Raw genomic sequence first — 15,741 nt, 5'->3', positions numbered from 1 at the left:
TCCGTTCTCTTGATCCCTGCCTAGTGGATTTCTGGCCAAGTTATCACGAGTTATCCAAGACCTTGTAAGTTCAACTGATTTGGTTGTTAATAAAATTCCGAGTTTTACTTAACCCTTCTGGTTGTCTGTGTGATCCTGCGCTTGCTTGTGAAGATACAGCGTGAGACACATGGACTGGTGGAGAACGTACAAACTCCTTACAGACATTTGCAGAGTCTCAAATTGTCTCTCTCGTAATCCTAAATTTTCACTAATGAGCAGGTGTACCTAATAAAGTGACCACTGAGTGTAAAATCAGACAATTTTGACCAATATGACGAGTTGGGAAATGAAATGCGTGAAACAAAATCTTATCTTCCTCTCCTAGAGAAGATTCATAATGAGATTGATGATGTGATTGGATCTCATCGAAGACCTGCAACTGAGGATCGAGCGAAGATGCCGTACACTGACGCGGTGATCCATGAGGTCCAGCGATACATCGACATCGCTCCCATGAGCCTTCCACACATGGCAACAAGTGATGTGAACTTCCGAGGATATTTGATACCCAAGGTCAGAGCCAAGATCAATATAATGTATGTTTTATTTGTATTATTTGTAATAACATCAAACCAAAAATTAAATAATCACATGTCAGCTATTCTGTACTTCAGAAAGTACAGTGTTCTTAACTTGCTTGTTGCTGAGGAGGAATGGTGGTGGTTGTCCATCCTGTCTGATGATGACAGGAGACCTGTGTGGGAGAGTTTTTAAAGTGGACAAGCTGTTGCACTGGGGCAGTTCCTCTCTATCAACCTCAAAAGACCGGCTCCAGTGATATGAACAAACATCACAAACTGGGGTCTTCCTTGGTTGCAGTGGATGACCATGACATCTTCTGTGCCTTGTCATGTCTTCATTCTCCAGGGAGCATTACAGTATCGCCGTCCTGGGCGTTGGATCTCCCTGTAGATGTTATTTGCCCAGTCTGCTGGAGCTGATTTTGCAAACAAGGACAGGCCTGTCTCTCTCACCGGGGTATGTGGCTGCTGGCTACCCTTGCCTGCTTTAGCCAGCCTGTTGAAGTGGTGTACCAGGATGTGGCTGCGCACATGAGGACAGTTACTTGGAGCCACAGGTGGGAGCAGAGTGTCCAGTAGGGGCCAAAGATGAGTGAGCTGCCCTGGAATGGACACGACAAATCCCTTCACTAGAGGTGCTACCCCTCCCTGGACATCCCATACACTCGAGGAGGTGGAATAATCTCCAGTACATTGGGGTACACAGTGAATGGTAGGGCTTTGAAATATTACTATGTAGTTCACTGAAAAATGTAAGAAATTGGAGCAGAGTCAGGCCATTCGGCTGATTTATTAACCCTCTCAGCAACATTCTACTGACCTCCCCTGCCACCCCCTCCATAATCGCTGACACCTTGATTAATCAACAACCTGTCAACCTCCACTTTAAATGTACCCAATGACTTGGCTCCACAGCCACCTGTGGCGATGAATTCCACAGATTCCCCACCCTCTGGCTAAAGAAATTCCTCCTCATCTCTGTTCTAAAGTGATGACCTTGTATTCTGAGGCCATGCTCTCAGGTTGTCTTCTGCCGGCAGATCTCTCCCAAAAGATAAACTGGCAGGTCTGGTTTTTTTTTAAACTAAACTCCTAAATTGTGCAATTCAATGCTTAAAACTATAGTGATGTAGACTCAGTTGACATTTTTAAATGCCAGCTGAAAATATATTTATTTAACCTTGCTTTTAACTAACATCTTTTTGTTTTTTATTTGTATATTTAATTTCATTGCATGTTGAAAGGCCTTGACAGAGTGGATGTGGAGAGGATGTTTCCTTTGGTGGAGGAGTCTAGGGACAGAGGACACAGCCACAGAATAGAGGGATGTCTATTTTCAATGGAGATGAGGAGGACTTTCTTCAGCCAGAGAGTCATAAATCTGTGGCATTAGTTGGTACAGGCAGCTGTGGAGGCCAAGTCGTTGGGTATATTTAAGGCAGAGGTAGATAGGTTCTTGATTGGTTAGGGCATGAAGGGATACGGGAAGTAGGCCGGACATTGGGGCTGTGAGGGAAAATGGATCAGCCGTGATGAAATAGCAGAACAGACTCAATGGGCGAAACCACCTAATTCTGCTCCTATATCTTATGGTCTCCACTTCAACCCATTGTAAAGCACTCTGAGCTACATCACCTGTATGAAAAATGCTCTATAAATAATAATATAATATAATAATACAGAATAAACAAACAAGCACAACTTACTTAATGGATTTAGCCATTCTAAACACACATAACATACAGAAAAAACACTGAATTAAAAGAGGAAATTGAAAGACAATGGAACATGAACAGAGTATACATTGTCCCAATTGTAATATCTACAGCTGGTATCATCCCAGTCACTACACAATAGCATTAAACAATTAGTCCTACACAGCAATATTCATGTAAATCTCCAGGAAGCCACAATATTAAACTCCAGCTGAGTAGTCCAAAAGCTCCTAGCAATTGAGAAATGAGTGTGCTTGTCTATGCCTGTATGTCAGGCATTACCAGCTTGAGCTGAGAAAAAATATTTTAAAATAATAATAATATTATTATATTAATATTATATTGTAACAATAATATAATTAATAATCCAACAAAACAAGGTTTCAGACCACAAATGTATTACATTCTGTGCTCCGAGGATCAATTCCACATCAGCCACTGCAGTACATCGCTCTTGGGATGTTTAACATCATCAGTCATTCTTTTAATGTGTTGAGATACTTTCTGCTTTGTACATCTGACATAACTTTTGACCATAACCATGTCTGAACATGCTTCTGTGTTTAGGGTATGTTTGTGATGCCTGTCCTTTCGTCTGTTCTGAAAGACAACAGCCTCTGGGAGTCACCGGAATCATTTAATGCAAGCCATTTCCTTGGTGAAAATGGATGTTTCAAAAAGAGTGAAAATTTTGTGGCTTTCTCAGCAGGTATACATATACACTTATTTATTTTATTGCCTTTTCTCTCTGCCTACCTGCAAGAGGACCACAACCTTGTCATAGCGTTTGGAGGCTTGCATGCCTCAATGACCCAGAGATCTATATTGGAAGGAGAAAGGGCTTTATGCATTGGCGCTGGGTAGGGTCACCCATGTCAAACAGATTAAAGGGCAGAGGCCAGACCAACAGCAGTCCACCAGTCATCCAGGTTCCAGGGTTCAGCTCAGGGCGAACAACTCTGACCGGTAATGAAACCTGATAGGCAATTGAATGGCGGAGCAGACTTGATTGGCCAATTAGCCTAATACTGCTTCTGTGACTTAAGGTCTTATGTTCTAAAACAGAAATAGCAATGAAGGATCCTTCTACATCTGAGTGCGTCGGTATTCCTGAGTCTTCACCAGGGACTTGCCTGACAGTAGTGAAAACTGAGCTACTGACATGATGAAGGAAGGCCTGAAGACCATCAGATCCATTATGATCGTAAACACCAACGGTGTAACAGGCTGCTGCTGTTCTCCACCCAAGGAAAGGCTGATCGCAGAATAAGTCAAAGTTCAAAGCATCACAATTCTTTGCTGAAACCCAAAATGATCCCAATCATCAGACATGCTGCTTTCTGTAGATCTTCCTAAACTGAGGTGCAGACTCGGGGCACATTACTCCAGCTGGAGTCAGACAGAGCTAAACATCAAAGTGTGCATGAGGAGATCCCTTTATACTGAAGCAGGAGTAGATTGTTCACTTCAGCACATATGAAATTCACACAGTGAGAATTACCCAATGTTGTGACTGTGAATTAAGTTACCAGAGAGACATTGAAGTTGGTGGATATAGAAGATTTTACACTTCAAAGCAAGCAGCAGGTCATTATACTGGAGACACTCTTAGAAGAATAGGCCTCTAAACTCAAAGTACATCACAGTTTTATACCCTTCAGATCAATGGTAACTCAATACAGTTTCAATGTTTACAATGACATTGTTTATTTCAATACATTGGGTTAACAATGCTTCACTTAGGGTGGAATGGTAGTGTAGTGGTTAGCACAATAATTTCCAGTACCAGTGGCTCGGATTCAATTCCCACCGCTGTCTAAAGAGTTTGTATATTCTCCCCATGATGGTGTGTGTTTCCTCTGGGTGCTCCAATTTCCTCCCACAGTCCAAAGACTTACTGCTTAGTAGGTTAATTGGTCATTGTAAATGGTCCCGTGATTAGGCTGGGATTAAATTGGGGGATTGCTGGGTGAAGCAGCTCGTAGGACTGAAAGGGTCTATTCCGTGCAGTATCTCAATCAAACAATAAATTAGTATTATTTTTAAACACCTAAATCTTAACACCAACACTCCAGACCACAGATTGAATACTAATCACCATTGCCTCTCAGTTGCATTCATCCATATACAAGTATGTCAGGTGAACGGGGTGTTTCCCGGATTAAAATCAACCCCAGTCTACAGTTCCTGGAAGACCATTGTTTTGTGCTGAATTTTAAATTCAATCTAAAATCCACATTCAGATCTAAAGACTGGTTGCTGTTGAAATTAATGTTTTCTATATTCCATATCTCTAGAATACACCTCAACACCCAACGTTTAAGATCTCTGAGCTTTCCAATTTAATTTAAGAAACATCACATAAATAAGTTTGTACTTTCTCAAAGGTGTATTCCATGATGAATCACAAGTTCAAAGTAAATTTTATGATTAAAGCATATACATATCACCATTTACAACCCTGAAATTTATTTACCTACTAGCATAGACAATAAATCTATAGAATTTTAACCATAACAGATCAAAGACTGCCTAACTCAGATGTTCAACTAGAATGCAGAAGACAACAAACTCTGCAAATACAAAAATAATTACATTTAATAATAATAAATAAATAAGCAATAAATATTGAGAGCATGAGATGAAGGACCCTTGAAAGTCAGTCCATTGGTTGTGGGAACATTTCAATGACGGGGCAAGTGGTTCAAGAGCCTAATGGTTGATGGGTAATAACTGTTCCTGAATCTTATGGTATGAGTCCAGAAGCTCCTGTATCTTCTTCCTGGTGGCAGCAGTGAGAAGAGAGCATGATCTGGGTGGTGCGGGTCCCTGATGATGGAACAAGGGCAAAATATATTGGTTATTGATTACTGTGCTAGTAGCCGGTGAGCTAGGTTATTGATTCGGAATTTGAGTTTGATCCAACCATGAGATCAGCAGAATTTAAATTTCAGTAATTCAATAAAGTGGAATTTAAAGAGTTAGTTCAATAATGCCAGCTATGAAGTAACTAAAAAATGAACTGGTTGATGAATTTGGGCGCCACAGTAGTGTAGCATTTTGCACAACGCCATTACAGACTGGGTGTTCTAAGGTTCAGAGATCCATTCTGGTGCCGTTTTGTAAGGAGTCTCTGTACATCCTCCCAGTGGAATGCCCGTGGAATTTTCCCCTGGTTCTCTGGTTTCTTCTCATTGTCCAGAGTTATACCAGGTAGGTTAATTGGTAATTGTAAATAATCCTGTAATTGGGGCAAGATTAATGGGGGTTGTCACAGGTTGTTGGGATGGTGTGTCTCGAAGGGGCCTGCTCTGTATCACTAAATAAATAAATTAATGTCCTTTTTAGTGTGAGAAAAGAAATCTTGGTGTGGCCTCAATGTGATACTGACACAACAAGGAAGCTAATTAGTTCCAGGGCAATCAGAAATAAGCTATGTATGTAATTTAAAAATAGGCCTAACCTGGGCACAACGTATCGATGCAGCTCATAGGAAGGCAAGACAGCAGCTATATTTCATTAGGAATTTTAAGGAAATTTGGCCTGACACCAAAAATATCCTCAAATTTCTACAGCTTCTACTGTGGAGCACATTCTAACTGGCTGCATCAACATCTGGTAGGGGAGGTTGATACTGTACAGGATCGACGTAAACTGCAGAGAGTTGTAAACTCAGTCAGCATCATCATGGTCACTCGCTTCCATAGTATCCAGGATATCTTCAAGGAGCCACGTCTCAGAAAGGTGGTGTCCATCATTAAGGACCCCATCACCCTGATCAAGCCTTCTTCTCATTGTTACCATTAGGAAGGAGGTACAGAAGCCTGAAGGTACACTCTCAATGTTTCAGGAATATCTTCTTTACCTCTGCCATCTGATTTTTTCAATGGATATTGAACCTACGAACATAGCCACAATATTTTTAAATTTACTGTTTTTCACTACTTAAAACTTGTTGTAATTAATGTATTTTTCTCTTATTATTATACTGCTGCAGCAAAGACGACAAATTTCACAACATATGCCAGTGACATTAAACCTGATTCTGATTCTGAAGCAACAAAGTGCTGAAGGAATTCTTCCAGTGTTTATTTCTTACTTCAGATTCCAACAACGTGCATCTCTTACATCAATAGAAAGTTATTTGGGAAGAGTGATTGTAATATCCAAAAAATTTTACATTCAGTTTGTAAAGAATAATACAAAACAGGTAATAAATTAGAGAGCTTAAGGTAAAGGAACCCATAGGGGTCTGTGATCATAATATGACAGAATTCACCCTACAATTTGAGGAGAAACAAAAATCTTATGTACCTGTATTGCAGTGGAGTAAACAGAATTCCAAAGGCACGAGAGAGGGGCTGGCCAAATTGACTTGTAAAGAATACTGTCAGGGATGACAGCAGAACAGCAATGGCTGGAACTTCTGGGGCAATTCAGTAGGCGTAGAATATGTACATCCCAAAGAGGAAGAAGTATTCTAAAGGCAGAATGATGCAACCATGGCTGACAAGAGAAGCCAAAGCCAACATAATGGCCAAAGAGAGGGCAAATAATAAAACAAAAATTACTGGGAAGTTAGAGGATTGGAAAACTTTTAAAAACCAACAGAAGTCAACTAAAATGTCATAAAGAAGAAAATTGAATGTTAAGGTAAACTAGCCAATAATTTTATGGAGGATACCAAAAGTTTCTTCAGATATATAAAGTGTATATGACAGATGAGACTAGATATCAGACTGATGGAAAATGATGCTGGAGAGGTAGTAATGGGGGACAGGGAAGCAGCTGATGAAATGAATAAGTACTTTGCATCAGTCTTCACTGTGGAAGTCGCTGGCATATGGTGGAAGTTCCAGGTGTCAGGGGTCATGGAGTGTGTGAAGTTACCATTACTAGAAAGTAGGTTCTTGGGAAACTGAAAGGTCTGACGGTAGTTAAGTCACCTGGACCAGATAGTATACACGCCAGGGTTCTGAAAGAGGCATCTGTAAAGATTGTGGAGGTATTAGTAATCAATTGATTCGTGTATGGTTCTGGAGGAATGACAAAGTGTAAATGTCACTCAACTCTTCGAGAAGTGAGAGAGACAGAAAAAAGGAAACTATAGGCCAATTCTTCTGACCTCAGTGGTTGGAAAGATGTTGGAGTCGATTGGCAAGAATGTGATTTTGGGGACTTGGAGGCACATGATAAAATGGGCTGTAGTCAGAATGGTTTCTTTAATGGAAAATCTTGCCTGACTAATCTGTTGGAATTCTTTGAAGAAATGACAAGTAGGATAGATAAAGGAGAATCGGTGGATGTTGTGTACTTTGATCTTCAGAAGGCCTTTAAGAAGGTGCTGCATGTGAGGCTGCTTAACAAATTAAGAGCCCATTGTATTACAGTGAAGATACTAGCATGGATAGAGCATTGGCTGATTGGCAAGAGGCAAAGAGTTGGAATAAAGGAGGCCTTTTCTGGTTGGCTGCTGGTGACTAGTGTGTTCCACTGGGTTCCATTTTGTGTCTGCTTCTTTTTATGTTTTATGTTACTAACTTGGGTGATGGAATTGATGGTTTTGTGGCCAAGTTTGTGGATGATATGAAGATAAGTGGAGGGGCGGGTAGTTTTGATGAAGTAGAGAGGCTACAGAAGTACTTAGACAGATTAGGAGAATGGGCAAATAAGTGACAGATGGAATACAGTGTCGGATAGTGTGTGGGCCTGCACTTTGGTAAAATAAATAAAATAATAAATGGCGGAGAGAAAATTCAAATATCTGAGCTACAAAGGGAATTGGGAGTCTTTGTGCGGGATTCCCTAAAGGCTAATTTGCTGGTTGAGTCAGTGGTGAGGAAGGCAAATGCATTCATTTCAAGCAACTAGAATATAAAAGAAAGGATGTAATCTTGAGACTTTGTAAAGCACTGGTGAGGCCTCACTTGGAGTATTGTGAGCAGTTTTAGACCCATTATCTGAGAAAGAGAAAGTATGTGCTGAATTGGAGAGTGTTCAATTGAGGTTCATGAAAATAATTCCAGGATTGAAAGGCTTGTCATATGAGGGGTGTTTCATGGCTCTGGGCCTCTACTCACTGGAATTCAGAAGACTGAGGGGTGACCTCATTGAAACCAATCAAACGTTGAAAGGTCTCGACAGAATGGATGTGCAGAGGATGTTTCTGTGGTGGGGGAGTCTAAAACTAGTGGACATAGCCTCCAAATGAGGGACATCCTTTTAGAATGGAAATGAGGAATTCCTTTAGCAGAGGGCAGTGAATCTGTGGAATTCATTGCCAGAGGCAGCTGTGGAGGCTGAATCATTGGGTATATTTAGAGCAGAGGTGCATAGATTCTTGATTAGTCAGGGCATAAAGGGAAACAGGAAGAAGACAGGAGATTGGGGCTGGGAGGGATCAGCCATGATGAGATGGCACTGAGTACTTGATGGGCCAAAAAGCCTAATTCTGCACCTATATCTTATGGTCTAACTCAGAATTTTTTTAACCTTATTCATAAGGTAATGAAGTCACTGCTATATTTATTATCCATCTCTAATCTTACCAAAAACAGTCAAGGGAACAGGAAAAGTGTCTCCAATTATGAAATATATTTTAAGTAATTAGTGCTGAATGCTGTAAACAACCTTTTACAGATTTGTTTTCCAAGAACATTTCTGTACTCTTGCAGGGAAAAGAATGTGCCTGGGAGAATCTTTGGCTCGCATGGAACTCTTCCTTTTTTTGACCACTCTCCTGCAGAACTTTGTCTTCAAGGCTGCCATCGATCGCAAGGACATCGACATCTCACCAGATGCAAGTGGAATTCTGGTTGTACCCCATGTGTATGAATTCTATGCTGTCCCTCGCTAAATCACCTTGAATTTTAGCAGTTGATGTTAAAAATTATTTAGTTACTTGTGTGTCTTTAATGTCACAAAATTTGGTTATTTCCCATTTACTCATTCTCACTGTAGTCCAACATGTCAGTCCATGGTCACCTCGTGTCAAAGTGAGACCATACTCAGGGTGGAGCAACAGCTTATATTCAATCTGGGTAGCCTCCACCCTGACGGCATCTCCTTCTGCTAAAATAAAAAGTCCCCTTTTCCTCTTCTTCTATTCCTCACTCTCACCTCTTAACTCTTCTCAGCTGTCTGTCACCTGCTCCTTCCCTTTCTACAATGGTCCACTCTCCTTTCCTATTAGATTCCTTCCTACCCACCTGGCTTCACCTATCAACTTCGAGCTATCCTCCTTCCCCACCTCCCTTCACGTTCTGACATCTTCCCTCCTCCGTTCCAGACCTGAAGGAGGGCCGCAGTCTGAAATGAAGGCTGTTTATTGATTTCCACTAATGCTATGTGACCCGCAATATGACCCAATTGAATATTAGAGTGTATACAGTATACAACCAGAAATCCTTATTCTTCAGAGACATTCACAAAACAGAAAAAAATGCTAAGAATGATTGACAGAAAACGTTAGAACCCCAAAGCCTCCCTCCCCCTAACAATCAGCAGCAAAATCATCAACCCTCCCCTTCCCCCCACTTGCTCCAGCAAGGGCATCAACCCCCCCCCCCCCCCCCACCCACCACCACTATGCAAGCAACAGCAAATCTTGCAGAGACCATCATCGACAGTCCATCAAAACTACTGTCCATTCCAACACTTCAGCATCACAGACAAGGTGATGGTAAACAAATGTTAGATTTTAATAAATTTGAGACATGTATTCACTACACTAAATAAATAAAACCTAACTTGTCAATACTCATGACCACAAGCATTCATTTATATTACAGTCAGTACAAATGATAAGCAATTTCTTACAATAATTTATTAAACCATGCCAGGCTAGTTGGTGTGTATTTCAGGACAGCCTATTGTACACAGTAACATTACTTACTGACTGACTGACTGCCCATTACACCGCCAGCATTTAGAGCAGCAATGAAGCTCCTCCATCTCTGGTGGTGTTCGGGGCTTCCTTCATCATGTCAGTGGCTCCATCTGGTTTCCACTAGTGTCAGTCACGAAAGTCCAGATGGAGACTCAGGTATTCTGTCACACTCACATGCAGAGGGATTCTTCATGCTGTTTCCATAACAATTTTGTTTGACCAGTCAGGGTTGAGAGTATGCGGGTAGTGGGAGAATCATCCCTCTTGTGCTTCATGATCTTGTCACTCGAGATTCAGTGTCACACAACCCTGCCACGATCATCTGGCCCACGCCTTCATTAACCAGGTCCGACACTTGCCTTTATTGGATCTTCCTCCTCCTCACACGTCATCGGGTTTGTAGGGGTGTGGTTGAGGTTAAACGGGGTGCACCTATGGTTAGTGGTGCTGTGTGTCCCCTTGGACCTGAGGATTAGGTTTGAGTGTAGGGCTGGTGGATGTACATGTCTGGCTGGGAGAGATAAAGTTGTGGAGTTTAGTGTGTGAGGTATGTGGGGCTGTGGCAGATAGGGTAGTGGAGTCACTTTAATCTGGGCCGGGCCTTTCATGAACATGGTCCAATATCACTTGGCTTAATGAACCGGGTGTGTACTGGGACAGATCATCAGTAATGCAACCTGGAGTCACTGCAAGCAGTTTGTATGTTCTCCCCATGACTGCGTGGGTTTCCTCCAGGTGCTCCAGTTTCCACTCACATTCCAGATATATGGGTTAGTAGGTTAATTGGTCACATGCGTGTAGTTGAGTGGCACGGCCTTGTTGGGCTGGAAGGGCCTATTACTGAGCTGTATCTCTAAATAAATAAATGTGTGGAATTTGCTTACATAGTTCCTGAGGTTGAATGTCAGTGTGGAAGACCAGGGAGGACAAAGGCTGGTGGCCCCCACCCTAAGGTAAATGAGAATAAATCGGCAGCATTTTCTGGCAGTGGAGTTCTGTGCGGACAGAAGGCACGAGGGCCAATGACCTCCCAGGTACAAAAGTCGGTGAGACCTAAGTTTGAGGCCCAGAATTTGGGGGTCTCCATTCCATTGTCATTGGCTAGTTCTGGGGTAGATTGAAAGTCCAAAAGTTGAGGCCTGATGGCTGAAGCCTTGGGTCTGTGAGTCTTTGCAAGATTGCTGGGGAAGTCAAAGATCCGATGTCTGATAGTTAGAGTCCACCGGAATCTGAAGGCCCAGAAACATGGAGGCCTGTCCTGGGGTGTGTGGGGTAGGAAGAAAGAATCAGCAGCAATTTAACAATCCTCTCCTTCTCCCCACTTGCTCCAGCAAAGGCATCAACCCCCCCCCCCCACCACCACCATGCAAGCAACAGCAAATCTTGCAGAGACCATCATCGACAGTCCATCAAAACTACTGTCCATTCCAACACTTCAGCATCTCAGACATGGTGATGGAAAACCAGATTAAATTTTAATGAAGTCGAGACTTGTATTTACTGATTACACTGATAAAACCTAACTTGTCAATATTCATGACCACAAGCGTTCATTTATATTACAGTCAGTACATATGATAAGCAATTTCTTACAATAATTTATTAAACCATGCCAGGCTAGTTGGTGTGTATTTCAGGACAGCCTATTGTACACAGTAACATTACTTACTGACTGACTGACTGCCCATTACACCGCCAGCATTTAGAGCAGCAATGAAGCTCCTCCATCTCCGGTGGTGTTCGGGGCTTCCTTCATCATGTCAGTGGCTCCCTCTGGTTTCCACTAGTGACAGTCACGCAAGTCCAGATGGAGACTCAGGTATTCTGTCACACTCACATGCAGAGGGATTCTTCATGCTGTTTCCGTAACAATTTTGTTTGACCAGTCAGGGTTGTTCACCCTGAGCTGAACTCCCTGAACCTGGAGGACTGGTGGACCACTCTGAATCTGGCCTCTATTCTTTGACATGGGTGACCCTACCAACAGCCAAATCATAAAGCCCTGAGTCCAGCCAACATAGCTCTCCGGGTCATCGAGGCACGCAAGCCTCAAACCACAACAAGGTCGTGGCCCTCTTCGAGGAGAGTAATATTTAAGGACCGGGTATTTAAATTTATCCTGTAATCTGTAAAACTCAGGAGACGACGACTATATAACAGGCAAGGTACATGCATGTATAATGGTAGCATTTGTGGTGAGCACAACACTATTACTGCGCTAGCGATCTGGGTTCAATTCCTGACACTGCAAGCAGTTTGTATGTTCTCTCCATGACTGCGTGGGTTTCCTCCAGGTGCTCCAGTTTCCACTCACATTCCAGATATATGGGTTAGTAGGTTAATTGGTCACATGCGTGTAATTGAGTGGCACGGCCTTGTTGGGCTGGAAGGGCCTATTACCGAGCTGTATCTCTAAATAAATAAATGTGTGGAATTTACTTACATATTTCCTGAGGTTGAATGTCGGTCTGGCAGACCAGCGAGGATAAAGGCTGGTGGCCCCCACCCTAAGGTAAAAGTAGAGAAGATGGGGGTGAGTGGGTAGGGAGCCTCACTTGGCTCAATCTCCTCAGGAAGTGAGGCATTACTGTGCCTTCTTATTTAAAGAGGTGATAGAGAGGGACGAGGTGTCCTGTAGGGGGCGTGGTTTATTCTGACTGTCGATAGTCGTTACCGACATGATTGATTAGTTTAGAAACTGCAGCTGCTTTTCCCATTGGTTAGATGCCTGGTGTCGAATTTCAAATATCCCAGGTATATATACTAGAGAGCATGTGTGGTAGGTTCTAGCTCTCTTTTGTTTAAGGCAAGTGGTGTACATGGCCACTGGGAAGGTATGCTCTGAGCACACTGTTAACTAAGTATGTTTGTAGAATATTCAGCTTTGTAGTGTCTGTAACTTGGGGTACATGAATGTGTGGTCAAATTTTTACTGTTCGTAAATAAATGATTAATATACTCATTTGAAGCCAGTGTTTTCTGTCTCATTTGCTGGACCCACGAACCTGATTCTACATTACATTTGGCGCTGTGAGCAGGATATGGCCTTTTGAGCAGAAATGCATTTCTTTAAGAAGTTATTTAAAAGAGTGGACCTTTGAGAGAATCAGACTCCCTGATTGAACAGATACAAGAGCAGGCTTTGGAAGTCTCGCTAATCTACTGGTGGGTTACGGGATAACAGTACATTGGTCAGACCAGTTATATTTCGCTGGGGTTGAAATGGGACAACATATTGTTTCCATACTGAAATCACTGGGATTTCCCAGGAGAAAGGATAGCAGGCGGGATACTTTCTGGCTGTTTGCAGCAATGTTAAGACATCAGTATAAAACGACAGCCGGTCACAAGAATGAATTGGAAAATCTCAGTCAATTCTGTATTATTCTGAGAGAATCACCATTGATGGCTCAGAGCAGGATCACAAAGTTAGAGGATATGAATATAAAGATATCTTGTCAGCCAATGAAACTACAGCTCTTAGGCGCTGCATGTCAGGCTGGTTGGCAGCCTGACCCTGTAAGGTTTGAGCCATGATGAAGTGGGTGATGATCCTGCTACTGGGCTGGGGAACAGGGATGTCTGACTGGATGATGAAAATGAGGAGGAGAGAGTAGAGTGGACCCTTCAATTTAATCCTCAAAATGATCATCCTGTCTTTGCGTGTAAGGTGGAAGAAGCCAGAATAAGAAGGTGGTGAAAGAGGAGGGACAGGAGGCAAAGCTGGCAGGTAATAGGTGAGAACAGGTGAGGGGGAAGGTAAGTGGGATGGTGAGAAGCTGGGAGGGGATGGCTGGAAGAGGTAAAGGGCTGAAAAGAAAAGGAATTTGATAGAAGAGGACAGTAAACAATGGGAGAAAGGGAAGGAGGAGGGGAAAGCAGAGCCAGGTGATGAAAGGTCTTGGCCCAAAATATTGACAGTTTATTCATCTCCATCGACGCTGCCTGACCTGCTATGTTCCTCCAGCATCTTGTGTACATTGTTCTGTATTTGCTCCCTGTTAGAAAACAGTCTATGCCTTTATCCTTCTACCAAAGTGCATGATTATACACTTCCCTACAGTATATTCCATCTAGAAAAAAGAAGTACAACATGGCAGGTGATACCTCACCCCTCCCCCTCTCCCGGTTTTACTTATCACCTAGTAGTTCTTCATCCCCTCTCTTCACTTTCTTACACTGACTTCACCCCTTCCTTTCCAGTCCTGATGAAGAGTCTCACCCAGAATCTTCGACTGTTTATTCATTTTCATAGATGCTGCCTGACCTCTTGAGTTCCTCTAGCATTTTGTGTGTGTGTTGCTCCAGATTTCCAGCATTTGCAGAATCTCGTCTTTATTATTTTCTGCTCCTGGTTGCTTCATGATGACCTCTGTTGTATGTGAATATTGAGTCAGAATCACAGCAGATCTGGTCTGAGCAAACACGAGGAAATCTGCAGATGCCGGAAATTCAAACAACACACACAAAATGCTGGTGGAACACAGCAGGCCAGGCAGCATCTATATGGAGAAGCGCTGTCAATGTTTCGGGCCGAGACCCTTCGTCAGGACTGGTCTGGTCTGGTCTGAACTGATTTTTAATGGAAAAAGTTGGCAGCAATTGTATTTTGGTGTACATAAGAAGAGTCCAGGGAGGATGGATGGCAAAGGAGGCAAATAAATTGTGCAGAATCTGGGGGCCTCAACTGACTTTAAGGAAAACCCTCTCTTATTTTCTCCTCCCCAGTAGTATGGTGGTTTTTGAAACTTCTGGCACTTGACATTTATTTTGGGTACATAAGAGTATAGAAATATAGAGGGCTATTTGTAACCCGAGGTAATTTCTAAAGTACGGACATGTTCGGCACAGCATTGTGGGCCGAAGGGCCTGTAATGTGCTGTAGGTTTTCTATGTTTCTCTATGTTTCTATGACGAATAGTCAGAGACACTCTTGTAGCTCTCGTTGAAATGACAAGTTTTGAGTTGCAAGACGTCAGGTGTGCCACCTTGTCTGTGATAACGTCCTCTGACATGGGTCTGATTCCATGTAGATAGTTCAAGTACATGCTATCTTTCAGCACCAGGAGTCTACGTGGCTCAAGCAGCAGAGATAAAAAGAAGCGATTCTCTTCGGTTTGAGGTAAAGCAATCTGGAAAAGGTGGGACACAAATGAGTTAAAATCCAGTTCAAAACCAAACACATTTATTTCTCCAAGTACTACATAAGAAATAGAATATTGAACATCACTGCCATCTTACACCTCAGCTTTACTGTAGGAGCCATGTATCTATTTTCTGTCTGTAATTTGTGTTGCATGTTTATTATGGTAATTTGTCATCTGCGTACAGAAAAGCAAAGAGTATAGTTACATGTTCACCCTTTGTCGTCGTCCGTTTTAGTTTAGTTAGAGCTGGGGTGAACCACAGGATGTTATATTTTTGTCGACCACTAAGGTCGCTTAGTTACACTAATTGGGATGTTATTGGAACACTAACTAGATTGTTAAAGTTCAAAGTAAATTTTATTATCAAGGTACCTATTTGTCACCATATACAGCTATGAATCTGTCTTGAATCTATTCAACAATTTTAC

At 42.3% G+C, this 15,741-nt stretch overlaps 2 protein-coding genes across 3 annotated transcripts in view; one reads left to right on the top strand and one right to left on the bottom strand.

Moving 5' to 3' along the window:
• Positions 1 to 13,134, top strand: part of LOC140737359 (cytochrome P450 2C23-like) — a 50,182-nt gene extending 37,048 nt beyond the window's left edge. Inside the window, exons 7-9 of the mRNA XM_073063817.1 lie at positions 368 to 555; positions 2,846 to 2,987; positions 8,953 to 13,134. Of these exons, the coding sequence (XP_072919918.1) occupies positions 368 to 555; positions 2,846 to 2,987; positions 8,953 to 9,134 (512 nt within the window). The 3' untranslated portion in view covers positions 9,135 to 13,134. The remainder of the gene's footprint in view (positions 1 to 367; positions 556 to 2,845; positions 2,988 to 8,952) is intronic.
• The window catches only part of LOC140737364 (alpha-ketoglutarate-dependent dioxygenase alkB homolog 6-like), a 29,257-nt gene continuing 15,029 nt past the window's right edge, over positions 1,514 to 15,741 (bottom strand). The window contains exons 3-5 of one of the 2 annotated variants that reach the window (XM_073063824.1): positions 15,155 to 15,298; positions 12,610 to 12,673; positions 1,514 to 2,569 (exon numbers count right to left, since the gene is read on the bottom strand). In XM_073063824.1, coding sequence (XP_072919925.1) covers positions 2,550 to 2,569; positions 12,610 to 12,673; positions 15,155 to 15,298 — 228 coding nt within the window. In that variant the 3' untranslated portion in view covers positions 1,514 to 2,549. Of the gene's footprint in view, positions 2,570 to 11,310; positions 11,425 to 12,609; positions 12,674 to 15,154; positions 15,299 to 15,741 lie in introns of those variants that run through there. The other variant, XR_012101118.1, reaches the window with a different exon arrangement.

The sequence above is a fragment of the Hemitrygon akajei genome, chromosome 12, assembly GCF_048418815.1.
Source record: "Hemitrygon akajei chromosome 12, sHemAka1.3, whole genome shotgun sequence".
Classification (NCBI taxonomy): Eukaryota; Metazoa; Chordata; class Chondrichthyes; order Myliobatiformes; family Dasyatidae; genus Hemitrygon; species Hemitrygon akajei.
This window is presented reverse-complemented; position numbering and strand designations above follow the sequence as displayed.